Raw genomic sequence first — 15,453 nt, forward strand, 5'->3', positions numbered from 1 at the left:
CTGAAAAGTTTGATACAGTCAGAGGTGATCTGTTGCTCATTAGTTGTTTTTGGGCCATCAGTTTAAATCTTTAATTGTGAATCGTGGAGCTTCGCCACCTGTGCAAGAGGCACAGGTACATGTTGAAAAACCAGGGAGAAAAGGTGGAGTACTGAGGAACTCTTCCCTTTGTAGTGAAGACTATTTATTTATTTATTATTTATTTATTCAACGTTTTATATAGCGCGAACAAGATCCTTACAGATATCAGAGCGCTTCACAGAGACAGGGGTAGGGGCAGCAGGACTGAACAGAGATAATGGGAGCAGTAAAATAGTCACTAACATAATAGGATAACAGTAATGTACAGAGAACATATCAATATACAATCAGGTAACAAGTAATATAAGACGGCACAAGTCATTGATCCCGCTACAGTAGGGTTCAGGTAAACCTTGGATGTGTGGATGGCTTATACCAATTTCTTAGGATAGAGAGAACACGGGGTGGGGGCATCGGGAGGGTGATTCAACAAACTAAAGTGTATCATATATTGGTCGGTAGTAAGAGAGTAGCATAGTAGTGTCACAATCAAGTAAGAGTATAGTGCCAAGAGACAATCAGGTGATCAATAATACAAAGCGATGCAGAGACTCTGATCCAGCACCTATAAAGTTCAGGAGATCTTGGACAGAAGGATGGTTTTCACCTCTTTCTTGAAGAATGCAGTGGAGGAGATAAGCCTGGTTTCAGGAGGGAGTGCATTCCAGATCCTGGGTGCCATTCCTGAGAAGGAGCGCTTGTAGGTTTTTTCCTTCCGGAATCTACGAGGTTTCAGGAGTAGATTTTTTGTACTTCTATTGGATCTCGAACCTCCGGATATAGACAACTTTTGAGCGAGGTAGTTGGGTGCCTTGTGGTGCACGGCAGAGTGTGTCATAACGGCAATTTTTAGCTGTATTCTGGCTTCAAAAGGCAGCCATTTTAGAGACTTTAAGTCTGGGGATATATGCGAATGTTTTCTTGAGCCAGTAATGAGTCTCGCGGCAGCGTTCAGGGAGGCTCTTAGGGGTGCTGTTGTGGATAGCGGGAGTCCGCTGAGGGCCACAATTCCGTAGTCTATGCGAGGGATGACTAAAGCTTGTACAGCAGTTTGGAAGTCTTTGGCAGGGAGGAAGGGTTTAAGTTTCCTCAGTGTGTTGATTTAGAAATTAGCTCCTTTTGTGGCTTTGCTAACGTGCTGTTGCATGTTGAGCTTGGCGTCAAGTGTGATGCCTAGGGATTTCGCAGAATCCACGATGGTAGGTTGGACATTGAGTGCTGTTAGGTTATTGAGCCAGGTTTGGGTGGTGGACATTTTCGCCGGAGGTGAGATGAGTAGGAACTCAGTTTTCAGAGCATTTAGTTTGAGGTGATTATCGGCCAACCAAGATTGAGTGTTACTAAGTGTGGAATTCAGAAGTTTGATATCTTCCGGGGATCGTAGCTTTAGGTAAAGTTGTGTGTCATCGGCGTACATATGGAATTGAACATTGGATGCTTGGAGCAAGGTGGCGAGCGGTTCCATGACGAGGTTGAACAGTGTGGGGGAGAGGGAAGATCCTTGTGGAACACCTAGATCTGCAGGCAAAGGTGTAGATAGCACATTGTCGATCTTGAACTTCTGAGACCGGTTATGAAGGAAGGAAGAAAACCAATTGAGAACAGTTCCCGATAGACCCATTCTAGTGCTTAGCAGCTCCAGTAAGTTCTCATGTTTGACCGTATCAAATGCTGAAGAGAGGTCAAGAAGGATGAGGAGGCAGGACTCATTGCGATCAAGGATTTGGAGGGCGTCATCAATTATGTGTGTCATAGCTGTTTCCGTGCTATGTTTCGCTCGGAAGCCTGATTGATGAGAGTTGAGGAGGTCAAATTGGTCAATGTGTTTTGTTAGTTGGAGTTGGACAAATTTTTCCAGCAGTTTGGCCAGGGTGGGGATATTGGTGATAGGGCGGTAATTGTTCAGGTCAGACGGGTCAGCTGTAGGTTTCTTGAGTATAGGCGTGACTTGCCCCACCTTGAGGGAGTCAGGGATGAGACCTTGTTGAAGGGAGCTGTTGATGATTTGGTCCAAAGTGGGAGGAGCAGGGGGATGAAGTCTTTTACAGCATTAGCAGGTAGGGGGTCTATGAGGTGATTAGAGGGCTTCAAGGTGCAGAGCAGTTTGTTTATTGCTTCTTCAGAGTAGGTGTCGAAGTACAGCCATGATGCCTTGTTTTTAGGTTGAGTGTTCGACATTCTGGTGTGGCTGGGGAATCGGCTTACATCCATGATGAGGTCATTTCTTATGTTGTCGGTCTTTAGCTTAAAGAAAGCAGAGAAGGCTTCACAGTGTGGGGTGTCGCTTGTTGTGCTGTTTGATTGTAAGGGTTGTGTCTTTGTTTGAGTTTTGATTAGTTCGAACAGCTTTTTTGGCCTGTTTTTAACTTGGTCCAGCTGGCGGCTAAAGAAGTCAGACTTTGCGCGCTTTATTTTCCTAAAGTAGGCATTTCTCTTGTTCTTAAGTGTTTTGAGATGCAGTGATGAGGGGTCAGATCCCCAGGTGCGCTCTGCCATTCGCATAGTACGCCTGTCATCATTGAGTCTGCCGTCATACCAAGGGTTAGAGATCTTGGTGGAGACTCTCTTCAGTTGCAATGGGGCGACTTCGTTGACTATTGAATTCATAGAGTCAAGGTAGTGATCGGTCAGTGATTGAACATCCGAGGCACCTGAAGGGGGAAGGAGGAGACTGCCGATGTGGGGAGGCAGGGTATTATGGTTAAGATTCTTCATGTCCCTTTTCCAGGTTTTGGATTTGATGGGTTGAGCCGGGTTAGGTTTAACTTTTTCGTTGATAAAGAAGGTGATAAGCATAAGCATAGACTGCTGGGAAAGGTCTCAGAAGATGGAATGGTCACCTCTGGTCAGATTGGTGGACCTGCCATCAACTCATAGTGGTGTAAACAAGACAGGATGATCTAGCTCGTCATAAGCGATGGTATGCTAGCGGAACATGAGTGCAGAGGTTATAGAGTTGTTTGCAGTCTCTGGTTTGTGTCTTTCGGGAGGGGATACAAGTCCTGTTTCATAGGCTACCCCACTCAATCCTGAAGAAGCAAAGCATTGGTACTGTAATAATGTTGGAGACAAAAGATGAACGCTCTAAAGAGGATGGCAACCAGGTTCCAAGGTTGGATGGTAACCAGGAAAGAAAAGGAAGAGGTTTTAAAATATGGACCACAAACTTGCAACTTCTCAATATTCTTCCACTGAAATAGGTTGATAACTCAGAGAGTAATGCGGGACAATGTAATTGTAATTTGGCAAGCCCTTGGAAGGTCCTGAACAGTTTTTCTTGTTTGGCTCAACACCTCGTTAAACAGGTAGAAAAAAGAAAAGAAAAGCATTTCAAATAAAACCTGGAAAGCAAAACTCAAGGCAGAAAGAGTGTGCATTACCTGGCATCAGCTGTCTTTGGGTCTTTGACAACGGCTTTTCAGGACTGCCAGAAGCAGCTGCAGCAGCAGCGCCCTCTGCAGCTAGATAGAAAAAACGCAGGCATCACAAAGTCTGTAAACTACGTACATGTAAAGCAAGAAAACATTCTTTAAGATACCTTGGTCGATCAAAGTTAATTTAAAAAGCAAACAGATATTTGTCCACCATTTTGATGTCATTACCTCGGAAATGAAGGGCGGAGGAAAGGGGGGGGGAGCCCAGGAGCTGTGTGCTGGTTGTTTGGCACATCACAGGTCTCAAAAAGACGCTTCTTTAACTAGACCACCCTTTCACTCTTTAGCAAGGAGTAAATGCCGGGCGTTCAGCTTTGTTTTGATTATCGTAATGCCCCCTTTCTTACCTGGTAAGCATGATCAAATGTGGACATGCTTTCTGCACTTCAATCCAAGCCTCACTGTGACATACTCTGAGGTGGATTTCCATGCCACACATTTCACTTTCCCCTCCCACTCATCACCTTTGAGGTTTCCAGTATTTGAGGGTTCTGAACCTGTTTTCAGCAACATTTCAAAACATACCAATTCTGAAAACCGATTTTAAAAGATGCAGCGGGAAGCAACACCCTACAAGAATCATAGTCAGATCACTGCAAGTTTGATTCCAGTGCAACACTAAAGAGGGATCTTCCCTGCCCAGGAATGCCCCAGACATCCTGGAGAGCAGAAAGAGAGTGGCTGCAGGGAAACCTTGGTAAAGACAATCACCTCTATGTTAAGTATGAGAGTACAGCAGCCAATACGTCTGTCCTCAAACCCAACTCACAACATGGGCAGAAATGTAGAAGAATGTTAGCCCACATCCACCCTGCCTGCCAGTGCTGTAAGTGCAGTGAAAAAGCAGGAAGGGTTTCTGAAAGGGTTGTGGCCTAAGAAGTGCAGAGGCATGAAGTAGCTGAGGGTCTGGCAAAATATATGATAAATGGAATCATGTACGAGACAAATTCATAAGAAGTCATGTTTGACAAAAAACAACTAAAATGAACCGGCAACAAGTATTTATTTAACACCATTATCATGGCCCATAAGTAAGGTTCCCTGTTTTCAGTTTTTACTGATTTTTACAGATAAATACAGACAGAAAGCCATTTATTTTCTTGCCCGTATGTATTTTTAAATGTGGATAAAACCGACATTTAGAGTTTTTTAGGGATTCTAAAATATACACGTTGCCATGAATGCCAGACCAATACCTGTGTGGACTGATAGGTAAGGGGGTTAAAAAAAGGAATTTTTGTAAAGAGGCTTTAACAGAAGTAGATATCCACATGGCTGATACTGAAATGTGCATATTTTCATATAAGTGCATTGATTTATCTTCTGCAGGTGTTCATTTCACTGAAACGTGGCAGGCATTCAAGCATGACTGCATATGTATTGGTTAAATAAATGTGGAAATATACCAGTTTCAGCTTTATATTTTTTACAAAACCCATAATAAATATGGATAAATACAGATAAAGTTTACAAAAAATAAATATGGATAAATACAGACGGAAATGTCCAAAAAATAAATACCATAAAACCGGGAGTCCTACCCATAAGCAAGAGTTATACATGACAGAGTAAGCATTGATAGACTGGTTATTCAATTGACATGTAACAGCATGTTTGTTTTCCCTCCCGAAGAGTTTGGAAACCTTGCAAACCCACTGGCGGTATTCTGTTCGCTGCTCGACCGACAGCGAGTGGTGAAGTCAAATGGACTCATTTGAGAGCATCTCCAACGAGACTTGGTGGCAACAGCCACTGGTGGCAGCTTACTTTGTAAACAGGCTCGAGGCCTTTCTTCCTTTGGCCTGCCAAGGGGACGACCTACCAGCTAATCTTGTAAAGTTCTGTTCATTCAGTTTCTCATAAAGGAGGTTCCTAGCCTTCATCAGGTCTAGAATACGGAGGTGGATTTCTGTTTGCTGGTAAGTTTGCTGTGTCCGAATACACTGGTGTACTAGGGCTTGCGTGCACAGGATGGCGATCTCCAATGGGTGGTGCCCTTTTGATCGATATCTCTTTCTCTCTCTCTCTTACTTTTCTCTTTCTCTCTCTTCTCTCTCACTCTCTCACTCTCTCACTTTTCTCCTCCCCTCACCCCCCTCCTTATATCTAGGTCGAAACTCGGGTCACCCTGTAACAGCAAAGAAAAAGGTCCTGTAGGCCCAAACTTAATCCACAGCAAATCAAATCAAAGTGGGGTGTGATAGTATCACACGCAATGAAAATAAGGGCTGATGTATCTATTCTATTTTAATGTATTATTTTCAACATCATAATACATGATCTAGAGCAGAAGGGGCACATTGCAAAAAGTGCTCAGTGTGATAACATTTGTAAATATTCACAACCCGGGATGTTACAATATTATACACCATATTCCACTCATATCCACTCAAAGAGCCTAGCCGGACAAAAGCGTAAGTGTCAACCTCGGGAAAAGTCGGCGTTTCAACCGTACTGGAAATAAAGCCACAGGTCTCTTCAGGACCGCACCGCCTGTCTACAACCTCCAAAAACAGCCAAAATCAGGAGCCTGTAACTTTGAGAAGCTCCCGAGGAAGGGGCGGCAGCCCCATTCGTCTTGAAGCAGCGGTTCTCATGAGCTGCAGTCTTATACTGATGAAGGTTTACACGTCAACCATCACTGTGCAAATCCACCCAATGCAAAAAGAAAAAGCAATAGCAGGTGGTAATCCTGACCTTGCTTGTGCCCCCTACTGTCTGCTACGTACTTGGACAGCCTGCAAAGTCATCCCTTAACCCCTTCGACGCTCATGACGAGCTGAGCTCGTCATGAGTTACGCCTCTCGTACGCTCATGACGAGCTCAGCTCGTCATGTAACGCGGGTCTTTTTAAAACGCAGTGCGCAGCGGGAAAACCGCTAGCGCGCATGCGGTTAAGTAATGGACTGCGGACATTAGGCTGTCATTTGTGCGGTTTTTTGCTACTTTCGGGTCGAATGGACATTCAAAAGGTCAACCCGTCCTCCCAAATGGTCCTTCATTGGCCAGGCCGAGCAATCGGAGGAGAAATAGTACCTCACTACTCAGTAAGTACTTTGTTCAACGTAGCAGACTTGACAGAGCGGAGGCCTGCTCATCTTTCAAAGAGAAACTGTGACAAGAGCCAGGATTGGATCTTCTGATTCGCTGTCATTCTCTTAAGAGACTGAGCCCAAATTGTAGGAAAGCCTGCCTGCCTAACTGTCTTGTTCCTGATCCTGTGAGAGAAGTGACTCCCCCCCCCCGGAAAGGTGCATGCTCACTCACTCATCACAGGGAGGTGCCACTTAATCTACAAAAAAAAGTCGGCAAGGCCGAGCTGACAAGAAGGAACTGCTTGGGGAAATCTCGATGGACTGGGATGGTTATGGGAATACGAGACCACCACAGCACAGCAGTCCAGCAGTAAGACCTGAAGAAGGGCTCCACTGCACCGAAACATCAAGGTGAGCCAGCTCGGTGTCCAAAACAGTCTTGAGCCTGTAGTGGGCCAGTACTCAACTTCCTTCTGTTCCAGCTGGATAGGACAACAAATGTTTTTCAACTGCAGATTGGTGTTTTGGTCCTGTACGCTGTAGAGGATCTCTCCGATTCTGGAAAGGTTGGAATTAATGTTTTAGAAGTTCGGGTTCCAGAAACAGAGCTCGCCAGCCAGAGCTAATACTAAACCGGACCAGTTACCTGTGGTTATGCGTAATATAAGGGCCTTGTGTGGGTGCCCTGGTCCTCTGCCATCAAAAGATATCAAACACAACTGATGGGTGCTAAGTGGATGAGGCCAACCTCAAAGGACATATGGGGAGTACGGAGTTAGTATTCTACCACAGTCATCACATAGTCCAATGGACTCTGTGTTTCAGTCACCTGGATAGCGCCTCGTAAACTGGCACTACTGAATAGCTTTCATGCAACCAAAGACACCACAGGGATCACCTAAGAGTTTTTATAGGGTGAGAAGTCTGTTATCCTGGAGGTGATATTTTGGATTTAGGCTGGGGGATTTTTATTTTTAATAATGTATGGCTGCTGACTGTTCTTAGGGGTGACACATTTTATTCTGAAGCATCCTTGGGTACCACACGATGCTTGTTCATAGTAGAGTTGAGGTAGAAATATCCAAGCATCCCCATCAATCAACTCGCCTCCTCCACATATATTTTAATTGGCCTAAGGTGCAAACATCACCAAAGAATAATACTGGCCATGTCTATTTTCTAATACCAGGGAGCCATAACTGAATTTGGGTTTGGCTCTATGCACTTTGGATTTTTATTGCAGAGCATAATTTTAAGTGCAAAATTTACTTATCCATTTATTAACTCATCTATGGTCAGGGCCAGTGGAATTATGCGTCAGGGGATAGCTAAATTTTGCAGCAATTTTGAGTAAATTATGCAGCAAGGAAGGGCAAATTATGCACCGTAATGCGCCACATTTTGTTAAAGTATTACTCCATTATTTTTACATTTGTTGACATTGTCTGGGCGTTGGTTGCTCTTCCTTGTGCGTTGGTTGCTCTTCCGTGGTACTAGTTTAACATCCAACTGTAGCAATAAGTAACAGAAATGTGACCAGTCAGCCTTTGCAAACGGCTTTCAACTGAAGTGCAAAACGTCTTGCTGTACTTTTAGTAACTAAGCCTAACCATATCTCCAACGGAGCTACGGAAGCTTTCATTTTTCTCGCTCTTCAGCTTAAGGTACTTGGTGAACATGACGGCTGCCACTGAAGTCATGTAAGATATAAAAGCTGATCCCGTGGCACTAGGGTTGGCAGAGGTGGAGAATGGTCTATGTATCAGTGGCGTATGATACGTTGTTGAAGCCATATCAGCGGACAAATGGGACAAGAGGGGAGATGTAAAGGATATACAATGTGGGGGCTAGCACAGAATCCTGAGGAACCCCACAGGTGATAGTAGTCATTGTGGATTGAAAAGGAGGAGAGGACAATTTGGAACCCTCCTCTGAAAAAAGAAAAATGAAAAAAAAGGCGAGCCAATGAAGAGCCTTCATGCAAATGCCTAGCTCAAATACCCTATGTAATTAAGCTGGAATAGGACACCGTATCAGAAGCAGAAGACAAGTCCAAGAAGACGAAAGCTGTGCTGCCACCAAGGTCAATGATTATCTTGAGCTTGCTGGGGACGCTTATCAAATCTGTGTCCAGGCTGTAGGTGGGACAAAAACAAAACTAGGAATGGTCCAGATCATTATTGCCCAGATAGTGTGCAATTTGAAAAATTCACATGTTTCTCCAATATTTTGGCACGGTATAGGTGGAGAAGTGAAATGGGACAATAGTTACTAAGGATGCTGGGATTGGAAGTGGGTTTCTTAAGAAGGGGGTGACTAAAGCCTGTTTCCAGGTTAACAGCATAGTGGTGAATTCAAAGAAGATGTTGTATAGCTGCAGCAAGGAAGGAAGTACCCGCTACATCAGGGGCTGTAGATCCCAATACCATTATGTCACCAATTATACTCTCTGTCAAATTACTTCGAATTGAAACAGAAATATCTGATGCAAATGTTTATTTTTTTTCATCATAGTAAAATATTTTTTAAGATTTAGTTCCCCGAAAAATGTAAACTTGTTTACTCTGATATCATCACATAATTTATGCTTGCTGCAAAACTCAGTCCCTTTTCCTGTGCTATCAGCGCTTTGGCTTTAAGCCTTGAAAAGACAGATCTTTAAAACAAAGATGGAATTGAACTAATTTGCATCCCATTTCCACCCTCTCCTTTTCAGTGTCTTTTTCTAGTGTCATGTTCTAAGACCATGGCCTGCCTTTTTTTGTAACAAGCTTGTGTCAGGTTCCCTTCTCTCTTTCAAACTGTCTGAATTATTGGTTCTGTAGAAGTCACTCTCTTGTCTGCATTGCTTTCTAATCTACTCTTTAGTCTCATAATCACTTTGAACCTTTTAGAACACTGAGTTTTTCTTTTCTAACCTGGACAGAATTGTTAATTATAGTGTTCAAATGGAACAAATTCTACTTTAAATTTTTCTTGAGCTCTATGTGCACATTTAGTCGAAGTTTTCAGTAAATTCTTCAAATTACACACGGAATCTTGTGTCACCTGTTGCCACAGTTATTCAGTTTGGGATTCTAATCCTTATATGTTGGGGTTGTACAACGTAGGGAAATACATTGCATGCCTTATAACCACACATTTTTTTTACAACACATATGCTTTTAAAACATATGCCATTACCACGCATAAAAACAATGCATTTGTGGGGGGAGACCCCCACACCCACCAACTTCCCTTTAATGCATGGTAAAGGCATGCCATGTAAAAAAACATACATGTGGTGAAAACATGTGTGCTAAAAATGAGTGGTAAAGGCACAACGTTGTAAAAACCTTGTTGTAAAGGCTGTTTACCATATGTTGGGACCATTTAAAAAAGAAGACCCCTTGGATCATGTTTTGCTTGAAGTAAACTTGTAAGTGGGGGGTTGTCCCCCACCAGATCACTAACTCTCAATGACCCAGTTTTTTAAACTTTATAAACTTAGCATCTTCCTCTTGGGATCTTATTAGGCTTTAGGGTCCCATTGTCAAGCCAAACAATTGGCCAGTTTAAAAAACATTTCCTGTAAATGTCTAGGACGGAGCAATTTAATAGTCCAGGACAGACTTTTTTTCTGCAAAGCTGTATGAGTTTCCACCTAACATCTGCTTTACAAGTATCTGGTGATCATAGAAGCTAAGGCTCTAGTTTATGCAGATTGACCCGTGAATAACTATAGACTTGAGACCAGACAATGGCAGCTCTGATTCACACATGCGGATTCAAATACCAGATGCACTGTGCATCCTGGAAAGAAGAGGATATCCAAAATTAAAAAGGAGGAGCCAATCAATAGCGGAACAGATATCACACTGGCAAGAAGCAGAGGCAAGGAGATAAAGCACTCCAGCTTCCACATAGTGGTCACCTACCTTGAAGGCGTTTTTCCAGGCTGTTGGCCCGCTCCACAAGATTGAAGAGCAAAGATTGGATCTGGGCCTTGGTGTCAGAGATTGGCTGCTTGAATAGGTCAAAGGTTGTTGTCCATGTGTCCTCCTTGATGCTCAGAGAGGCACGGCTGTCTTGCAGTAGAAGACTAGTGGTACCATGGTCAAAAGCTTCTCTGGAGAGACAAGCGAGAGAGATATACTCAACCCTCAGGCAATTACAGTAGCACCAGTAGGCTGACAGAGCTCCTTAGTGATTGCGATTTCACAGAAACAATAGGTTGGTTGTAAAAGTACAGGGGGGCACGGGGGGGACGAACATACAGAAGATTGGAGAGCACAGTGTCAAATTCTCAGATGTGAAATAACGCAATGGTGCACATGTGGTCTTGGGAGAAAATTTACATAATGGTGAATCAATGTGTGCAAGACATCATTTTGAACCTACTTGTACACCCTTCAGAGATGAGCCTTCTATGCTGCACATACAGAATTTGTTTATGAAACACACACACACTGGACTTCAAGTCAGCCCCCTTCAGCCAATGTTTTTAACAGTGAGAATTACATCTCAAATCAGCACATAGGAATATTTATTGCGCTCAGGTTTAAGCTATTGACTTATGTGTATATTCCACATCCTAAGGAGTGCCTGAATTGCAAAGCCTAAAGGTATTGTTTTAAGGAGCAGCAGAAACTCTTTGCTTTAATCGGTAAGACATCTTGAAAATAAGGCTTCGTCCACCAAAAACACCACAATTCTGCATAATGAACACTTGATGTAAGAAGTAAAGGAATTATAATATTGGTCAGGTGTTACCAGCCAAAACCTCTTAGTGTTAAAAACCCTATATTTAAAAATGTAAATTGTCAAAACAGATTATTGTATCTAAAATGAAGACCTGAAAAATATTATAGTGCGTTCACATAAGTATTTAAAGGATTCTTCGTGATACTGTTATTTGTATATGCAGCTTTGCTGGTTTTAGTGTTGAATCCATCTTTCACTGATGGCTTAGTCGTGCTCGTGTCCCTACCTATTGTATGTACTGTAAGGGAAGAGTGCTCTGCTTCCTGTGCATGAATATCTGTCAGTGTGAAGCTCCAGCACTGCTACTGCAAGAGTTGGACCTGTTGCTTACATGCAAATGGCACTTTCCTTCACTGCATCTTCTTTTTGCACTCCTGCCATCTTTCTGCTGTACGCTAACGTGGACGAGGGAAGTTTGGACTCCTGGTGCCCATGTGGTAAGCGGACTGTCCTTGCTGTACTTAGCATGCTTATGATAAGTCAGTGGAGCACGAACAGCCGTTGTCCATGCTGCATCAGCTTTATCTGAGGTAACCGTGCTCTGTGTGGATGGTGGACCCAGTACTGGACTTGTTCTGCCTATGTAAAGAAGTTTGTGGTACTGCTGCCCATCCTGTACATTTTCTGTGCATTAAAGACCTGTGGGAGAAGCTTGCACCTTGTTTCTGCTGCCAAAAGTCTCCAGGTAAATGGCACTTGCTACGACTGCAGCGGCTGCGGGAATAGACTTGAACCCCACTTGCAGGCTTTGTGGTAACGTCTCCTGCACAGGATTCACCCTGATCTTCCTCGAGCCCCTTTGTGCGGTCTCTGAAATCCCAAGAACATAACAGGACGATAGTGGTCTGGGATGCCCATCATTAATAACTGCAACATGGGTACAAGAGGGATGCAACTGTTTTACAGGCCTTATAATAAGGCTTCTCAATATTCATAACCATAGAGCAGAAACACAGTCCACTCTTAAATATGGTCTATGTGCCACTTTGGAGCAATTATCTTCTGCTTTCAGATAACAATGAAACACTTTCATAAGCACAAATATTGTGAAAAAAGGCTGCAGGTCGTGAGAGCAAAGGCATTCAGCCACGACAATTCATTGGCACTCTAATACCCTAAATTTCACATATACTCAATATTTGGTCTAACATACTAAATAAGTGAATGGCTTCTAACAATTGCCATACTTTAAAACTTTTACATATATCTAAGTTTGCAAGGTCATGCTAAAGTCAAGATATAGAACAAACAGCTGGTCACAAACATCAATGAAAATGACACAACCATTTCAAAAGAATGAGAAGTAAAGAGTCAAACAGAATAAAAATAGTTATGCCGGCACGTCAAGAACTCTCACGCACAAGGCGGTCGCACTAGTTGACGAATACAAATTTTAGAAAAAGGAAGGAAAACACAAGTATCTGATGCTAAATCAGAAGGTTAGGACTCTTCCCATGCGAGACTCACCTGAACTTGCTGCAGTAATCCTCAGTTGTAACAACTCCAGTTTGATATTTCTGTAACAAATAAACAAAGTGAATGATGAGTAAGGTTTGCAAACAAAGCATTACACCACGTGTGCGAGTTTGTAGTCAAATAATGTCTACTGCGCATATGAGCACTCTCTCAATCACGGATCTCAAGCAATAATGGGATTGCAGGATATGATCCTTTGCAATTGTAAAGCTCTTCAGTTTTCGGACTATACTACAGCTGTCCAGCAACAACAGGATTCATAGCCAGCAGTCAAAGCAAAGCCGGACAAAATGAACATAAGGTAAATGCTCCTCTTCCCCGATACGCTGAAGGCGCTATTCCTAGTTGCACCAAGCGAGGCATGGGATTGGGCAGAGAAGAAGCTAGCATCAAGTAGCGGGCAGGGCCAACAGGCACCATGATCTCCAAGAACAGCAGATTACCTTGGATATCAAAGGGTAAAAAGGGACGTACCCAACTACCAAGCTCTGTTCAAAGCTACACGTAAACACAGTCACTATAAAGGGCACATCTGACACAGACATGTTTATGCACAGCTAGGCGTTGCGTTCTAAGGTATGCAGTGTACCAAAAATGTCCATGAAAGCCATGGCACGGAATGGAGTCAGTACATTTTATTTCCCCCCCAATGTTGTGCATAACCAACTTTTCTTAGTTATATGGTTGGTGGGGGGTGTTATGTGGGTGCCGGGTAGTTTGAAACCTGGCCCGCAGGAAAGACAGAGGGGGTTGTTGTTCAGGATGGAGCAATTAGTCGGGCAATCAACAGCAGTAGCGTCTGCAATAATGTTGGTCTGGGATAGAAGCAGCAGCAGTGCTTGGCGTAGCAGATTGGTTCAGGAGTACAGGACAGCAACTGAAGGTTGAGCGCACAGTCCGTAGGGTGTAGAGCCTATCACACATGCAGCTCTATCCTCCTACGATGGGAAATGAATCTCACACGTTGATCACACGCAATGTCAATGGCCTGGGAAACCTGGTAAAAAGACACCAAATACACACTTGCAGGGGTAATAAATGATACAACCTCCAAGAAGGAGAAGTGAAACAGCAACATGTGTGGAGGGGCCAGCTCTACTATATAATTTATTCAGCTTACGCTAAGGGTGTCCTCATTTGGTACAGCCAGGGATCTCGTGTAACATACGTGAACAATGTGTCGACAAGGGAAGACACATGGGCATATATGGTGTGGCTACTTGGCAAGCCACTGCATATAATGGGTCTATATACCAACGTCAAGCAAACTGAACTTCTAGACCAAATCTCAAAAAAGCAAGACACCCACAGGGCCCGTATATAATTGAGGGTGGCCTAGGCCCGTATATAATTGAGGGTGGCCTAGGCCCGTATATAATTGAGGGTGGCCTAGGCCCGTATATAATTGAGGGTGGCTTAAACAGCTTCATAAATGTCGATATTGAAAGGGCCCAAAAACCGTTACTTGCTGCCCCAGGTAGAAACCTGTCCCAGAAAATGATGGAATGGCTAAGGGGATGGAACTTTGTGGGTGCAAGGAGAGCAATTAACACACTAAGAAGAAAAAAAAAACTCATATTACTCTCGACTACACACTTTGCAAGCTCAAATTGATATGTTCTTGGTAACAACACAGCTAAGAGAGGAGATTCACAGAGAGCGGTATCTCGTGACACTGTGGTCGGATCACAGCCTTCAAGTCATGTCTTTGTATTGGGGCAGGGGACTGGTCAAACTCCCAACATGGGGATTGCAGCCAGTAATGTTAGAGGACGCAGATTTCTAAATAAATTAGCAGAATGCATATTACATTCCCTCCGATGACGCAATGCACAATAGAGAGCCCAGCAACAGTTTGGAAAACATTAAGACAGTAACCGGGGTGGGGAAAAAAATCCACACTAAATGATCACTTGTGTAGGTATGAAAACGAGTTGCAAGTCCCTGAATGTGCGGCCCATAACCTGCCTTAGATAGATGGACACTAGTAGATAAGTGACCTTCAAATAGGGATACCGGAGTAAGGCTACTTCACCGCACTTGAAAATCACTGCCATAAAAAACACTGAAAGACCTATAGTAACTAACCCTGGGTGTAGGACTACGCTACACTCGCGGAGCGTAGTTTGCGCATCTAGGTGCTGCGCGAATTGCACGTGGCACAGTGCAAAAACGCGTAGTGTCGCGGTCATTTTTTGCTTGCTCGCGGTCCTCAACATCAAGTTGGCGACCGCGAGCGAGCAAAACAACATCCCGGCGAGACGTTTTCCTCGTTCGCGATTAGCAACATCAAGTTGCCGATCGAGAGCGTGGAAAATAAACCTCCCGGCGAGATGCTCAACGCGGAGAGGTCAGGTTACTCATTGCGAGTGGTCGCATATGCTTGCGACCGCTCGCGATGAGAAACTACCAGTCAGCGTTGAGAAAGCTGCCTCTAGTACAAATCTACTTGAGCGGCAGGAAACTACCGCTTGCACTGTGCAAGATGCAGTTTGCAATGATTGCACAGTGCGGACAAGCATGCGGCACTGTGCAATCAGTGCGAACGGCATTTTCCCTACCGCACTACGCAGTTCGCGTAGTGCACTTCGTGAACTACGCCCAGGGTTAGTAACCACGAATGCTGGAGAAGAACAAAACCGTCACAGAATATTATGAGCATCTTTACATAGCATTTGAAACAC

General features: G+C 43.8%; 1 protein-coding gene across 1 annotated transcript in view; it reads right to left on the reverse strand.

Moving 5' to 3' along the window:
- PAXX (PAXX non-homologous end joining factor) overlaps positions 1-15,453 on the reverse strand; it is a 52,472-nt gene that overhangs the window by 12,100 nt on the left and 24,919 nt on the right. Inside the window, exons 3-5 of the mRNA XM_078642053.1 lie at positions 12,761-12,810; positions 10,468-10,658; positions 3,462-3,542 (exon numbers count right to left, since the gene is read on the reverse strand). Coding sequence (XP_078498179.1) covers positions 3,462-3,542; positions 10,468-10,658; positions 12,761-12,810 — 322 coding nt within the window. The remainder of the gene's footprint in view (positions 1-3,461; positions 3,543-10,467; positions 10,659-12,760; positions 12,811-15,453) is intronic.

Source organism: Lissotriton helveticus, chromosome 5_1 (assembly GCF_964261635.1).
Source record: "Lissotriton helveticus chromosome 5_1, aLisHel1.1, whole genome shotgun sequence".
Classification (NCBI taxonomy): Eukaryota; Metazoa; Chordata; class Amphibia; order Caudata; family Salamandridae; genus Lissotriton; species Lissotriton helveticus.